The sequence below is a fragment of the Pseudoliparis swirei genome, chromosome 7 (assembly GCF_029220125.1).
Source record: "Pseudoliparis swirei isolate HS2019 ecotype Mariana Trench chromosome 7, NWPU_hadal_v1, whole genome shotgun sequence".
Classification (NCBI taxonomy): domain Eukaryota; kingdom Metazoa; phylum Chordata; class Actinopteri; order Perciformes; family Liparidae; genus Pseudoliparis; species Pseudoliparis swirei.
This window is the reverse complement of record NC_079394.1, coordinates 8,137,823-8,153,479: the sequence shown is the minus strand read 5'-3', so window position 1 is coordinate 8,153,479 and position 15,657 is coordinate 8,137,823. Positions and strand designations below refer to the sequence as shown.

General features: G+C 44.2%; 1 protein-coding gene across 5 annotated transcripts in view; it reads right to left on the bottom strand.

Annotated features, from left to right (window-relative positions):
• Positions 1-1,290: 1,290 nt before the first annotated feature.
• dock5 (dedicator of cytokinesis 5) overlaps positions 1,291-15,657 on the bottom strand; it is a 29,997-nt gene continuing 15,630 nt past the window's right edge. For 3 of the 5 annotated variants that reach the window (XM_056418823.1, XM_056418826.1, XM_056418827.1), the window contains 31 exons: positions 15,566-15,655; positions 14,646-14,746; positions 14,375-14,509; positions 14,170-14,281; positions 13,768-13,838; positions 13,421-13,527; positions 13,106-13,242; positions 11,715-11,810; positions 11,451-11,549; positions 10,987-11,157; positions 10,763-10,863; positions 10,618-10,676; positions 10,219-10,373; positions 10,026-10,111; positions 9,284-9,440; positions 8,374-8,414; positions 8,202-8,292; positions 7,941-8,060; positions 7,580-7,669; positions 7,065-7,169; positions 6,691-6,832; positions 5,871-5,952; positions 5,675-5,759; positions 5,444-5,530; positions 5,181-5,357; positions 4,716-4,799; positions 4,492-4,629; positions 3,774-4,270; positions 3,438-3,597; positions 3,103-3,221; positions 2,865-2,968 (listed from right to left, as the gene is read on the bottom strand). In XM_056418823.1, the coding sequence (XP_056274798.1) occupies positions 2,947-2,968; positions 3,103-3,221; positions 3,438-3,597; positions 3,774-4,270; positions 4,492-4,629; positions 4,716-4,799; positions 5,181-5,357; positions 5,444-5,530; positions 5,675-5,759; positions 5,871-5,952; positions 6,691-6,832; positions 7,065-7,169; positions 7,580-7,669; positions 7,941-8,060; positions 8,202-8,292; positions 8,374-8,414; positions 9,284-9,440; positions 10,026-10,111; positions 10,219-10,373; positions 10,618-10,676; positions 10,763-10,863; positions 10,987-11,157; positions 11,451-11,549; positions 11,715-11,810; positions 13,106-13,242; positions 13,421-13,527; positions 13,768-13,838; positions 14,170-14,281; positions 14,375-14,509; positions 14,646-14,746; positions 15,566-15,655 (3,717 nt within the window). In that variant the 3' untranslated portion in view covers positions 2,865-2,946. Of the gene's footprint in view, positions 2,969-3,102; positions 3,222-3,437; positions 3,598-3,773; positions 4,271-4,491; positions 4,630-4,715; positions 4,800-5,180; positions 5,358-5,443; positions 5,531-5,674; positions 5,760-5,870; positions 5,953-6,690; positions 6,833-7,064; positions 7,170-7,579; positions 7,670-7,940; positions 8,061-8,201; positions 8,293-8,373; positions 8,415-9,283; positions 9,441-10,025; positions 10,112-10,218; positions 10,374-10,617; positions 10,677-10,762; positions 10,864-10,986; positions 11,158-11,450; positions 11,550-11,714; positions 11,811-13,105; positions 13,243-13,420; positions 13,528-13,767; positions 13,839-14,169; positions 14,282-14,374; positions 14,510-14,645; positions 14,747-15,565; positions 15,656-15,657 lie in introns of all 5 variants that reach the window. The other 2 variants (XM_056418824.1, XM_056418825.1) reach the window with 2 other exon arrangements.

The window sequence follows — 15,657 nt, the reverse complement described above, 5'->3', positions numbered from 1 at the left end:
GTTCAAAATGTCATAAAACAAATCTGACTGAATAATTAATATGTGAGACTTCTGGAGGGCAAATGTCTCTTTGGTGGAACTGCTAACACATCTGACTGATTAGAAGAGGTCAAACTAAAAGCTTAGGAACGGCCGATTTATCCTCAGTGTGTTAAGATTAGATTAGATTATTTTAGATTTGATTAGATTAGCTATCCCTTTATTAGTCCCACAGTGGGGACATTTCAGGATTACAGCAGCGGGTGCACATTAGAGTATTAATAAAAGATAAAAATAAAACAAAGAACACAATAACACTACTAAATACTAAATATACAGAGGAAACTAAATATATACACAAGGCAGTGTCCAAAGTGAATTTCCAGCAGGTTAAAGTGTCCAGGAAAATAAAGTGCCGAGTGTGCCAAGATCTGCAGCGATCTACTGCAGTTTGTTGTGCAGCCGGTAATTATTAAGTATTAACAGCAGGTTTTTGAATTTACAATCTAAATAAAAAAAAACACGTATCACTATAGCTGCTGTATACATATAGTAAGTATATTTCCCCCTGACTTGTGAATTTGAAAACCATCTTTTTTTCAATCGCCTGGGAAAAAAACTTTCCGACTGCTTTATCTTTTTTCTCAAGGTAATGGAATGTGTGTGTGTGTGTGTGTGAGACCTCCATATAAACTCAAATGTAGACACTATGTGTCACAGTTAAGAGGGGGCTGGAAAGACGCCTGCCATGAACATGAAAATAACGAGACTGTTGTGTTGGTGTCCTTGGATTCCGTCCCGCATGGAGCTGTAAACATGTCGACGATATGGAGATCGTTTCCATGGAGATGTTCCTGTGCATCCAGCCAAAGCTGACAGTTCGCAACGCTGCTCTCCTTACATCGGTGAACATCCCTTCAAATGCTCGTTGCTCCTGAGATTTGAAGAGTGCTATCACATACTTCCATGTCGGACAGGAAGGAACCGACCATTAGCAATGAAAGATTAGAAAAAACACTTAACTCCCATAAACATCTCAACTCCTCCCAGTCCCCAGAATAGATGATGCCTTTTTTTTAATTATCTCCGGCTTAATTTTCCTACACCAACTCTAATGCATTTAATAATGCATAAATCACTAGTTCACACCAGTTTGTTGGATGTTTTGAGATTTAATGGAATATTTTTCACACTATCAGCAGTGTCCAAATATCTGTGTGAGCGCCAGGTTCCAGAGAGTAATCTGTGTTCACTGTGTGGACCGGACCGGTGAAGAGATGAAGATGCATTTCTGAAACAATCAATGGAACCAAGAATTTGTGGTCTTTTAATAATTCTTTATTTTTGTTCAGTCAACAACAGCTTGTTCATAAAAAAGATCATTATATATCTCTTGAGGCATTGTTTGTACACAATGTTGTTGACATGTGTTGTCAAGAAATGTGTACCGTACAAAATAAGTGAATCCCTTGTGAAACAATTTAAGATCTAAAAATAAAATACTGACATTTGATCATTTTTCAAACAAGTTGACGTGCATAGTTTTATCTCTCTCTGCACGTACATTGTATTGCGTCTTTTTATAAAAATGTAAGCAGCCAGCAGTAAAGCAGTATGTTGAAATTAGACTTTTTGATGCTGCATAAAAACACATTTCTCTACACACTGTATGTGCAGAACGGGAAAATTCAAATGACGGTATAGCAATAATTTAAATTTCAATAATTAATTGATCATAAAGAGAATCTGCAGATAAAATCCAGAAATACTAAAGTGAAATCCAAAGGCATTTATGCCTGCACCGTACAGCGTTTTGGGTTCTTTTGAGGGCGTGTTTGACATTTTGTGGAGCGCGCTTATTTACTTTATGCCAGGAATAAGATGAGAAAGATCGATATGGCACAAAAGAACAGCTAGAGCCCGCTGCCGTTAGCTTAACTTAGCATACAGACGGGGAACGCATTGCAATAACAATCATGTTAATTAGTAAGTCTCGGGGCTGGTAGGCAGATTGTGTTACCTTCATGCAAAGACAGGCGTGCTGCAGCTTCGTGAGGACCAGACAGACGCCAGAGTCCATCCAGCTTCTCATCTAACTCTCGGCAAGGGAGCGTATTTCCCAAAATGCCACGTGATCCCTTAAAAGAAAAATGGACTTCCACTGAACACCAACATCAACGTGATGCAGGTTTGGAAGCATCAGTTACAGTATCCAGGTCATACGACACATAAAAAAATAAATGCATACTCTTCAACACATTCATAAATGCCATCCAGTGTCTCGAGAACATTGTGGTTTGGGAAAATGGGTTTGATCATATTGTTACACACTACATAACTACATTTCAAACTCACGGTTGCATTCTGTACACTGTGGTCCCTGTGCTTGATAACGTGTGACGAGTGTCTAATGCAGCTTTCGCTTGTTAAAATATGGAATGACGGTAAACAGCTTGGGGGGGGAAAGAAGTCATCCAGTGTTACTCCAGCACATAAAAGCTAAATATTACATTGCAGCGTTGGTCATTCGTTTTTCCCTGCGAGTGATTAAAGTCTGTACAACATACTGGCTTTTCTTCAAGAGAAAGAAGCATCTTGTGTTTCATTCACTCTTAAAAAGCACAAGGACTTGCTGGCCTTAGTTACCCAAAATCATATTTCCATTTTTGCACAGTAGTACCCTTTTATATATCGAAAAAAAATAACCCCCACTTATAATCAATATAACCTTCCTCGTGGCTTAAAAACAAAAAATCTGCGACAACTGCTCGGAGTTATTAGTGACTTGCATCCGAAAAATTTGGGTTTTCCCGCTGAAAATCTTGCATTCGTCCTGCACCTGCGCTTTCATCACAGCGACACCAGAGAATGATGTGTCGGTGTCGCCTTAGTGGGGCGTGTGATCATATGTGGGGAGCAACGACTTCCGAGTCTTCGGAGGCGGAGGAGGAGGCTTGCTCTCAATTTTCATCGGTAGCGGAGGAGTGAACTGTGGGGAGAAGAGAGAAGAGAGTTTAATGTTACGACTTCAAATACAAATCATAAAAACTGAATATTATAACGTTTACACGTCATTAAATATGCATCAGCATGGGGGTTGCTATTTTCTCCGAGCAGATGTACCTCCGAAGAGAACCCAAAGTTGTCAATCTCGTGCGGGTGTTTCTTCGGCGGCATGGGTGGGGGGGACCCCGGGGTGTCGTTGGTATTGACATCGTTGTCACTGAGGAGCGATGAATAACCTATCACAGGAGAGAAGAAGGGAAAGCATTTCAGACCGCATGCATCTGTGAATATACGCCCGTGTGTGAGTGTGTGACCTGATTAGGGCTGAAGACCAAACTGTGCTTATTCAAAGTGAGTCTGTGAGGTATTCTTCCTTTTCTGTGTGCAAGGCATATTTTGAAGTGAAACTAGAATGACGGCGTGCCGTGTTCGGGGCGCTTTCTGCTACGCACTGGAGCTGCGTGGTGTGCGAGGTGTCTGTGGAGAGGCTGGGAGAGGGCTGAGAGGGTTGGACAAGCTGAGCTGGGATGAAGCCCCGTGGAACAGGGAGAGGGTGAGCCGCCGGTCCCCCAACTGTAAACTCTTTGGTCTCTGCTGCTTCTCCGGATGAGTCTGGGGCAAACACAGGAAAGCAGAGATATCGGCTACAAGCAGAATGGAGCAACTTCCAATTCACATCTGAGTAAGAGAAGAATAATCACCTGAGGGGAAGTGTGTTGTCACGGAAATGAAACTAGCAGATCCTATATATATATATAAATAAATAACACCTGGCCACGAGGCCTCACCTCATCTGCATCCGACGGCCTCTCCAGGAGGACCTGGGATTTGCTGACGCTCCAATCCTTCCTGTTCTTTCGAGCAATCCGGTTGTCGTCCTCAAAGCGGGACAGAACGGAGGCCCTGCGGTCGCTGGGACGGGACAACAAGGAACTGTTTGTGAATAATCGGGGGTTGGGGAGAGAGATGCAGAGAGATGTACAATCACGTCAGTTTGACCGGAGCAAAGACACAAATCTGCGTTTGAAGAAACCGCTCGCTGTTGTGACGGCAGCGCGATGACAAGGGGACGAGCAGACGAAGGGAGCGAGGAGAGGATGCGGGGGACTGACTCGTGGGAGGAATTGCAGGACGGTCCATCCGAGGATGCCGAGCCGCTGGAGAGGCCCGAGGAGGCGTTGGAGACGGTCGAGACGGTCGACATGCGCCGCAGGGTGGAGGACAGGATGTAGGGCATCACGGCGGAGCCCACGCGACTCTTCTTCCTCTCGGTGAGCGAGCAGGGCTGGGACACACAAATGGGATGAAGCATCATCGGGGGAATCTTAACACGGGAAGAGCAGCGACAGACAAAACCGGGGTTGCAACGGACCGGCTCAACATCCCTGGTCCTAATATCCCGGGCGCTCTGCTTTGAATGAGAAGCGTTTGATAGGAAGGCAAGAGGGCCAATCGCAGGAGTTGGCCCCCTCCGACGTCAAATTGAGTTAGCGGCTGGCAACGCACCAAGGTTATGACGCCGTAATGCTTCTCCACTTTCTCCCGGAGGTCTTGAAAACAAGTCACCAGACGGTTGTGCAGCGGCTTCAGCTGCTCCGTCGTCTTCTCCCCGTGGATACGAATCCCATCCGCCAACAGAGGGATCTAGAGGGCGAGACGGGCGCTTAAGTATGACACATGTTCAGCTTTGAGGCCAGTGTCAATGACAATGACGGCGGAAGGGAGTTTACCTGCAGGGCGATGAGCTGCTTAAGGACCTCGATTTGCTCGTGATCCTCTGGGTGCTCTTGGATGTAGGCGTCTATGAAGAATGCCTGAAGAGGATGCAAATTGGGCAGCTTTTGAAACAAACTCACTCAAATATAGCTGCGAGCCACTGGGGTTCCCGTATGAATACAAATGTGTCGCTCGAGACAGGCTTGAGGCCAGACGCCTCCGAGAGGAAACACGATTTACACATTTTGCAGTTGTCATGATTTATCGGTTATTAGTGTATTTTGGCAATGTTTTTTTTTTAAATTCCAAAATGAATTATTTGCCAACTGTGCACACAAACAGAACCTGACTTAGCAAACGGCTCAAATGTAACAAGTGAGTGCAGCGCAGAAGTCGTCGGACTCTGTCCTCTCACTTGCCTGTATTTATTTATCCATTTGCGGAAAAATGGTCACGTGAAAAAAAAAAAAACGCCAAACCTTCTCATAGTTGGAGAAGCCGCCCATGACAGCTGGGTCAACGATGCCGCTGAGCAACATGGACAGCGGGTTGATGGACAGCGAGCGATCGCATGCCTGCTGTTGCACGAGGTTACTCAGCTTTTCATTAGTCATCTCCATGGTCTCTATGGCGTTCGCCAAAGGACTAATCTCCTCCTGCACATCGGGAGAATGATCAATATTACAAAGAATCCATTTTCTAACGATAAGAACAAAGTTCGATCGTCGAGTTGGCTTCTTACCACCGAGACAGACTTGACTTCAAACCATTTCAGGATCCCGGGGAAGCGATAGGCTGTGATGTACGTCGTTCTCTCGATCCACATGGTCTGTCGGGCAGAATAAATACCAATAAATCATTAACGGGTGACATTTTAAAGCCTTTAATAATCTTGAGAATGAAGTATGCACAGACACAGGGTTGTTTATACGTTAGCGTAGCACTTTGAAGTAAATGTTAAAAAAATGCTCACTGCAAATTCATTGTCTGGATCCTTTTCACCTTTCCTGAAGGGCCTGGAATACTTAAACTGGTCCACTTCATTGGTTCTGTAGTAGCTGCAAAACCACAGGGAACGACAGCAGCGATATTGCAGTTTAACCAGAGCACTATAAATCCCAAGATCGTCACGAGAAGATAAATCAGCCTTTAAGTGTTCAATTGCGCACTTTAATATCTGCTCTGGAACCCCCTTGTCTTTGAACTGCTGCGGCACGGTGAGAACGGGCTTGACAGTAAAGCACTGGATGTCTGTGAAGTTCAGCTCAGGACAAGACGGGGAACGGTGCGGAGAGGCAGGCAATGCAAAATTACATCGATTCGGATTAACAGACTCAACACTGCTGACGGGTCACTTTAATCACTACCGTGTATATATTTTGTATTCCTCTGTATATTTAAGATTTTTATTGTATTTTATTTGTATCTCTTATCTTTACTCCTGCTCTAATGAGAACCCGCTGCTGTGATCCTGCAATTTCCCCACTGTGGGACTAATAAAGGAAAATCTAATGTAATCTAATCTAAATTATAGTTTTGAATCTGTAATTACCAAACAAGTCTAGTGCCACTCTAGCAGCTCTGTCCCTCTTTAATGCCGACTTCAGCATATGAAAATGTTAACATGCTGATGTTTAGCAGGTTGAACATCTGCCATGTTCACCATTTCATGTTGCATTTTTAGCATTCTAACATTTGTCAATTAGCAATAACCACACCTTAAAAATGTTGGGAACGTAATTATTTCGGCTAAATGTAAGAGCATCAGACAAATAAATATCGGCCTGATGATGGCACTGGATGAAAGGTTGCAGGTATTTGGGACACGGACGTGTGTTTGAGATGTAGGACAATTAATCCAAAAGTTGTCAAAGTATAGAACATAACATAACAAATGTCCACATGGCTGCATTCCCTGCAGCTATACTGCACACATAACACGATAAACAAATAGCCTTTGTGTGGCGAATAACATTTCTAGAAGGATACACTGTCCAGTGGAGTTGCTGATGTCATCTCCAGGGGGCGCTGTGCTGGTCATCCGCTCTGCGTTGAGGAACTGAGAGAGCAGCCTTAGGCTGAAGTCTTCGAGCCACTCGTACTCCTTGCCTCGGTAGATGAACATCTTGTTCTGTGGCAGAACATTCCAGTGAGCGCACAACCAATGAAACGCAACAAAAAGCTAGAATTACAATCAAGCTTATTTTCCAAAATAGACGAGGTGTGCACATCGCAGTCTCATCAAAGAGCCAATCAGCTTTATCGACATTATTGCACATGACATGTTTCCGAAAGCCAGATCGTAACATGAGCACCGTGCACGTCTTTGTGTATTTGTAATAAATAGATGATCATTTCCTCACCCTGAGGAATGAAGGGAATCCAAGGCCATAATATCCCACAGCAAAGTACTCGGGCTGCGGCCGCATTGCATGCATTATATTTTCATAAAACTGGGCTTGCTTTTTCTGTGGGAGAGGACAAAGAAGATTTTAATTCTGATTCATACACACTCTGTTGTAAATAGTCTGTCGGTAGTCAGAAAACTCATTAATAATAAATGGCTTCCAATAACATCTTTGAGTAATTATGAGAAAAGATTATTGGAGCCCCATCAGACTAAATAATTAGATATTTTATGTGGAATATTCATCATGAATCAAATTAGCAGACTCAATGTTGGTTGATTGAATAGTTAACATCTCTTCTCCGTCTCAACAGAGGGCACTTTGAACACAATTCTCATCTATTCATCGGAATAATTTTACAAATCTTCATGGAGGTAATAACAACATATTTAGCTTGTTTTCATATCGCTGTATACCGCATCCTTTTGCAGAGGTCGTAAGACCACGTGTTTCTTTGTGCGTCTGCTCACCAGCAGCTGGCTCAGCTCCATGAAGTCAAACATGTGGCTCTCGTGCATCTTGGCCAACTGCTTGCCCAGCTCGATGGCCTTCTCCCACATCTGAAAAGACATGCGCATCGCTCACTTAAAAGGAGACAAACAACTAAAACTGAAAGTAAACAGCACAGGCGCACAAGCTGCACTTGGCCATCTGGCTCCCACGGCTGTCCTTTGCTAAGCCGCCGCCTCGCCGGCGAGAGGGAGCCGGTGAGGCATTTGAAGACTGGCGCAACGGAGCTGAAGTAACTTCCCCACCGCTGTCACAACGCGAGCTTCGACGGCAATCGGAGGCGTTTGTCGCCAGTTCCCGTGCGCTGCAGTTCACACTGACCTTGCCCTTGTCCAGGTAGCAGATGATCTCCTGGATGAGCCTCTCTTTCAGCTCCTGTTGAGTCCATACATGGTCCCCATCTCCAGGTATCAGATGAGGTGCACAGGCTTTGTCAGACCACTGGGGAGGCAAATGACCATAAATCAACACTCGGGTGAACTTTTGGGAGCATGTAGTACACACAAGGGTTAAATAGCTCAAACATAAAAAATTATCGGATCTTTAGAGGGTGAAAAAAAATGACATGGACGTGTCAGAGACCTCCAATAATTCAGCATGTAGGAGCAGCGTGTAGGAGGCCTCCGTGTAGTTCTCACAGTCCAGGTGCAGATCCCGCAGCTTGTACAAGTACCTGGTCACAAGAGCACATTCGTGAGACCCAGCGGGCCCTTTGGTCCAGGGGCCAGATGCTCCGTGTCTCTTTCGGACTCACCGGATGTAAATGTCTTCCCTCTTTTTTTCTTTGTAGAAGTTCTAGAAGAGAAAAAAAACAAAAACATCTTAATTGCACATTCTCTCAAGACATTTTCTCTGAAGCAATGTTCAGAGCAGCACAGGCCGTGGCTTTGTGCACACGCACACACACACACACAGACACACACACACAGACACACACAGACACAGACACAGACACACACAGATACAGACACAGACACACACAGACACACACAGACACAGACACACACACACAGACACAGACACACACAGACACACACAGACACAGACACACACACACACACAGACACACACAGACACACACACACACACACAGACACACACACACAGACACACACACAGACACACACACACACACAGACACACACACACAGACACACACAGACACACACACACACAGACACACACACAGACACACACAGACACACACGCAGACACAGACACACGCAGACACGGACACACAGACACAGACACACACAGACACACACACACACAGACACAGACACACACAGACACACACAGACACACGCACACACACAGACACACACAGACACACACAGACACACACACACAGACACACACACACAGACAGACACACACACACACAGACACACACACAGACACAGACAGACACACAGACACAGACACACACAGACACACACACACACAGACACACACAGACACACACACACAGACACACACACACACACAGACACACACACACACAGACACACACAGACACAGACAGACACACACACACACACACAGACACACACACACAGACACAGACACACACACACAGACACAGACAGACACACACACAGACACAGACACACACACAGACACACACAGTGTCAACCCTTTGGTACATGCGGCGCGGGGCCTACCAGCACGTTGACCGTGCAGCTCATGCGGTGCTCGGGGCTCTCGTCGTGGCTGATGGTGCGGTACGCCAGCAGCTTCTCCAGCAGGCTGCTCAGCAGCAGCGCCAGCTCCTCTCCGGACTGCGACAGGTAGCGGTGGCGTTTGCAGTGTTCCAGCAACCTGCACGCACAACCCGACGTAAACGGCGGTTTCTACTCCGTCGGTCTTCGTTCCTCCCGACGAGCACGTTCGAGAAAGTTTTCAGAATCTTATTTTTTATGGGTTATTTATTGATTCAAACTTTTTGGAAAAACACAATCATAAATGCCTTCATTGCTTTTTAGAAGCACTCGCTGTGTGAATTCCCCATCACAGAGAACACACAGATTTGTGATGGGTTGTAGGACTTAAAGGGATGGCTTGATTCGTTTGAATCGGGGTTAAGTGAAGTACTTATCCAGAGTCAGTGAGTTACCGACAGGAGATGGAGTTTGGAGAAACCGACAGAAGTACCAGCACGAAAGCAAATAAAGAAAAGAAAGCTACAGCTGTGGACTGAGACACCAGCAGAGTTATTGAACCATAGATAATATTTGTCTAGTTGTCTAAAGTACATGCTGCTGCTGCCCCCGTCCACATCACTGCATTGCATCATCTAATGTGGGTGATGTACTTCCTATGGATAAGTATCTCATACTACCTTACTTCAAAACAACTAAAATATCCCTTTAAGAGATAAAAAAAAAAGAGTATATTCTGTCTCACGTTTTCTCCAGCAGGACTTTGTACTGCTCATCCCCTAGGCCTCCTTCCACCTCTTGGTCCAATTTTGTGATCAGTTCGTTCTCAAACTGCAAACAGTGGGCAATAAAAAGACGACATCGTCATACACACGGTCACGCTGAGCCGAGAGGGGCCTCAAAACACCAACGTTCGGAACTTCTGAGGAGGTGTTTACCTTTTCAAAGGTGCGTCCGGGGCTGAAGTTGTGCTCGCACTGCATCATGTCAAAGAAGATGAGGATGGTGGCCTTCCTCAGCTCCGGCTCCGGCACCAGGGTGACCTTCAGAATGGGGCCGACCATGGCTGGGATGAACTTCATTTTGTGGGGGCCTGAGGGACAACGAAACATTAGCACACAGAAGTATAGTGTGATTGGAAAAGGCAATAAGCTGCATCTCTATTTCTCAACAAACAGAGGACGAATCTAATAATGTGGTTAACAAAACAACAACACGCTGGGAAAGCAAGAAAATATTGTCTTGTTATTCCCCTCGCATCGCTGGCAGCCACTGAATGAACAATGCCACAAACTATATGGTAATAGCAGCATTATCAGACGGTGCAAAATACTCACCCAGATTGTACCACATATCTCTGATCTTAAACCCAATAGGCTTCCTCATGTCTCCATATCTGTGGCACATTTAAATCAAAAGACTGTTAAATTAAGTTTTCTCCTTTGAAATAATCTCTTTGGATTGAATTGTGAATGATCTCACTTGTTCAGTATCTTATTTCGTTTCTCCTGAGAGAAGGATTCCAGCTGCAGTGTCTTGTGGGTGAGGAACGCCACAGTCAAATGAAAGTAGTGATTCCACAGCTGCGAGGGGAGCAAGGTTTTCAAATATTAATACCATAATTACCTTGTCATAACACTAGCTTGCGATTTTCTGTTAAATAAGAAATGTAACCTCCACCCAGGCGGGGGAGGACGAAGACACACCTGGAGTTCAAAATGTGCCTCGTCCAAAAAATACATGTTGAGGACATCCGAGTACTGGTCGATGGCCCTCAGGAAGACCTGCATCTGAACAAGGTTCATGATCATCCAGTCAGCGGGGAAGACGTCGCCCATGAGGTCCTTAAACATGATGAATGTCTCCATGAGGAAGTCCTGAGGGAAGCACAGGAGTAAAATCTTTACTGCTAGTGTATGCACACTGTCGCTTTATCCAAACTAAGCAAATCCAAAGCGGCGCTGCCACATGTCAGGCATTCATAATGCTCCCATCGCCTAATGGAGAGACCCCCTGACATCCTCATCATGCAAGTCCAATCCATTCATGAAATGCTTATAATCAATATTCCCTTTAGGAGCAGTAAGTGGCCCGGGTGTTTTAATGTCTGTTATTGATGAGATGCTTCAGGACAAGATATAGCCAACAGGGGAGGAACCGGGACACTTACAATGATGTCCTGTCTCGTCTTGAAGGTGCTGATGTAGTGGGCGTAATGCATGTCATCCATTTGCTTCAGGATGGCCGTCATGCAGGCGAGATATTGGCCCTGCAGCAGAGGAGCATTGGTGTTATCGATTGATATTGTGTTATGACTCTTAAAGGAATAGTAAACTAATGTATTTAGGTTTGTTTGATGTCAATACGGAAAGTAACGCTGCGGACGTAGTCGTCAAGGACGTATTTCAGCTTTAACACCAAAGTTGCGTCTCACAATGAGAGGGGAGGATCTCTCCATGCTGATGACAGTGCGGTTCACCCTGCGGAGGAGCCGCTCCATTATCAGCTGAACGTGCCCTCTGGTTGGACCCTGCACAGAAAGAACAGCCTCAGGTACAAGTTCCGGCCGAAACACAGACATGGTACAAAGTGCTGTCAGTATCAAAGGGTCGGTGCACTCAAATGACACAGAAAAAAGGATGAAAAGCTTCAACTATATTCTCACTTATTAAGAGATGGTTTTTAGCTTGATTGGTTTTGAGACAGTTGTCTAGGAGATGTCACCCTCCCCCTCTAATTCAATGGACTTTTTTTGTGGTGCTTACATTATTGAAATAATACATTAAATAAGATTATCAAGCTGGTGTTGTCATAGGAACTCTGTTCCTATGGAGAATCAACTCATTAGGTTTCTTCAGTAGAAAGAAGAAACAAACTAGAATGTAATCAATTATCAACATTTTTGCAAAATAATTAACTGTTTCAGTGATTTTAGAAGCACAAGATGCCAAACATGTCATGCTGCCAGAGCCTATACTGGGAGGATTTTCTGCTTTTCTTTGTCCTCCATTCACTAAATATTGTCTTCTTATGGCCTGCTGGTCAGACACATTAATGTGGCCATGAGTTATCCAGAGTAACTGGGATATCCTTTGCGGAAAAACGTATTGTTTCCTTTTTCTTTTTTTACTCTGTGAGCATTGTTGTTGTGTAGTTGTTGTTGTGTATTTTATTCTGTCAATCATTGCAATACAATACAATTCTACATAATATACAAAACTGAAAAGGAATAGGTCGAAGCAAAAATGCTTATATATTCCTATCCTAAATTATAATAATCAAATAAATCAGAAAATTAATATAAAATAAATAAAAATAAATATAGCATCACAAACTAAATTCCATTCACCTCCATGGTAGTCGCAGAAATTGCAGAGACAGATATCTCAAAAACTGAGCTTATGAAACCAACTATCTGCATGACAAATGCGCCAACTCGTCATCCATTTTACAGCGTTTAGCAGCGCAGATCCTCTCTGTCGCTTCCTCCTCCAGCCTGGTGCTCCCAGCCCAGATGGGATGTGTAATCCATCAGCACGCTGTGGGTCTGCCCCGGGGCTACCTTCCAGTTGGACTGGCCCAGTAAACCTCAAAAGAGAAGTTCACCTCGACTCTGCTCTTTTTCATGCACAACAGCAGCAGTCTTACTCTCCGGTCCCCACAGAGGTCTGAGCTCTCTACCTCTGCCGGCCAGGGTGAGCTCAGAACTCAATCTGGCTGCTTATACTCACAATATCAAGCTGACTAGATGTGTTTTTCTATCATTCGTGTGCTCCTTTAAACTTATACATTCTGTGTGTTTAAAGGTGAATTGGGACTCCTCACCACGTCCTTGCGGTCCAAGTTGTCCAACACTGTGCTGAGCAGTTGAGCACAGGCCTCGTGGTCTGGTTTACAAGAGTGGTCGTCCAGCTGACCACTCAACTGGTCAGTAACAAGCGGCAGAAGCACATCTCGGCAATCTGCAGCCACGGAGCAGAGGAAAAAAACGGAGCTAATTGGATCACTCAGTGCATTTCCTATTATTGGAGCTGATCTGACAAACTTGTATGCATGTAGGCGTGATGCAGAGCACTTTTTGTTCCCCTTCATCTTGTGTGAAATGTCATTATGCGGTTCTCATGCCTCGAGGACTCTTACCTGGCTGCCTGAAAAGGTCACTCTCCACCATTTTACACATGCAGCCCAGCTTCTGACGTACAAGCTGAGCGTCAGGAATGCTCTCAATGAACTTTGCGAGGAGGACGCTGAGAAGAGAACGAAAGAAAAGAGCCAAAAGAGCAACTGTGACAATTTGAATGCCATTCACATTTCACATCTAGTAATTATTGTCAAGGAGGACTAATGAGTAGCACACATATATGACAGTTGATTTTACAGCAGCAAGAATTGAGAATAACGCCTCCTTTACTCAGAAGTAAATATGATAATTTGCACCGAGTCAGGCAATTATCATTTCCTGCTGTGAAAACCCTCTGGAGAGTTACCTGAGCTCCACGGGATCAAACACAGTCTGGATGTCATTAATGATGCTGGGGAGGTATTTCAATATTGCTCCCTGAAAAAGCAAAGAATCAGGTCTCATCAGACTGAAGCACAGGGAGGTTTTCTATTCTCCAGTAAAACAAGCTTTTCCCCAGAGCTCTTCTTCCCCTTGGAGACCGACGACACGGAGCCCACACTGGTTTTACAGGTAATTTGTAAAAACTTTTCAATATCTTCCCCATAACACATATCACAACTGCAGTCATTTACAATGCTAAGACTGGCCCGCTCCATTTTACTTTTATTTTTAAGCTACAAAATTATGAAGTTTCCACATGCATTTCAGTTGTAAGATGTTAAAAAAAAATTATGAACACACCTGCCAGGCACACACTTTATCTTACCTTTATCTTCACACCCTCGTCCAGCGGTCTGTCCATGAGAGTGTTGAAAGACAGGAAGAGGGTGCGAATGGAGTTGGAGAAAGCGTCCCCGTCCTCACTGTTGCCATAGAATCTGAGAATCAAGGCCAGACGTTGCATCATAGGAAGTCATCCTTATAACTTGAGAGGTAAAGATGGATTATTTTGCGTGGAATGCTTCTGATACCTGAGATAGAGGACCCGGGACTGTACAATGAATCTGAACAGGTACTTGAGAGCTTTGAGGGCTCCGTAGAGCCTCTCGCTCAGAACGAGCAGCTCGGCGTGGCCCACGTAGTAGTTAAGCACCTTCGTTAGCTTCCTGAGAAAGAGAACGAGTCGGGCGTCAAAGTCTGTTGGTAATTTTGGTGTAGAAGAGCAAAATGCCCGCTAAAAATAAACAGTGTGAGGGGGGGGTAAGCATTCAAACAGGTGGAACATATAGGACACAGACTCACATGTAAGCCAAAGTGGCACTGAAGTGCTTGTTGATGTAGGTTTCCAGGACCGGATTAAAGTGCTGGAATTTGATATCGCCAATAAGTGTGATGATAAATACCTGGTGATAGATGAAAGAAACAAATCAGAGCATGGTCCAAGTTGAAAGAACATACACTACCGTTCAAAAGTTTGGGGTCACTTAGAAATGTCTTTATTTTTCAAAGAAAAGCACTGTTTTTTTCAATAAAGATAACATTAATCAAAAATACACTTTATACATTGTTAATGTGGTAAATGACTATTCTAGGTGGAAACGTCTGGTTTCTAATGAAATATCTCCATAGGTGTATAGAGGCCCATTTCCATCAACGATCACTCCAGTGTTCTAATGGTACATTGTGTTTGCTAATCGCCTTAGAAGACTAATGTCTGATTAGAAAACCCTTGTGCAATTATGTTAGCACAGCTGAAAACAGTTATGCTGGTGATATAAGCTATACAACTGGCCTTCCTATGAGCTTGAAGTTTGAAGAACAAAATTAATACTTCAAATATTAATCATTATTTCTAACCTTGTCAATGTCTTGACTATATTTTCTATTCAATTTTCAATTCATTTGATCAATAAAAGTGAGTTTTCATGGAAGACACAAAATTGTCTGGATGACCCCAAACTTTTGAACGGTAGTGTACGTATACTGAATATCAGTGAATCCCAACTACGTTTTACTCAAATTATATTTCAAATGCATAATCCATTAGAATATCAAACCCCATATTTGATGCCATCTATGGTTTGCTTTAGTTCAGCAATAGCTGCGTTACACCAGAAAAGCACCAGTTTGCATGGCATGTTGTCAGTCACCGACGCTTCCACACTGTATGACACAAGTTAACGCCCACTAACCCTATGGCCTGACAAAAGAGTTCAACTAACCAAGGCATCAAACACCAGAGTGTCATAGGTGTCCTTCTCGGAGGTCTCCATCATAATGTTGAACAAGGCATCGAGAGTGTCCTGGAGGAACT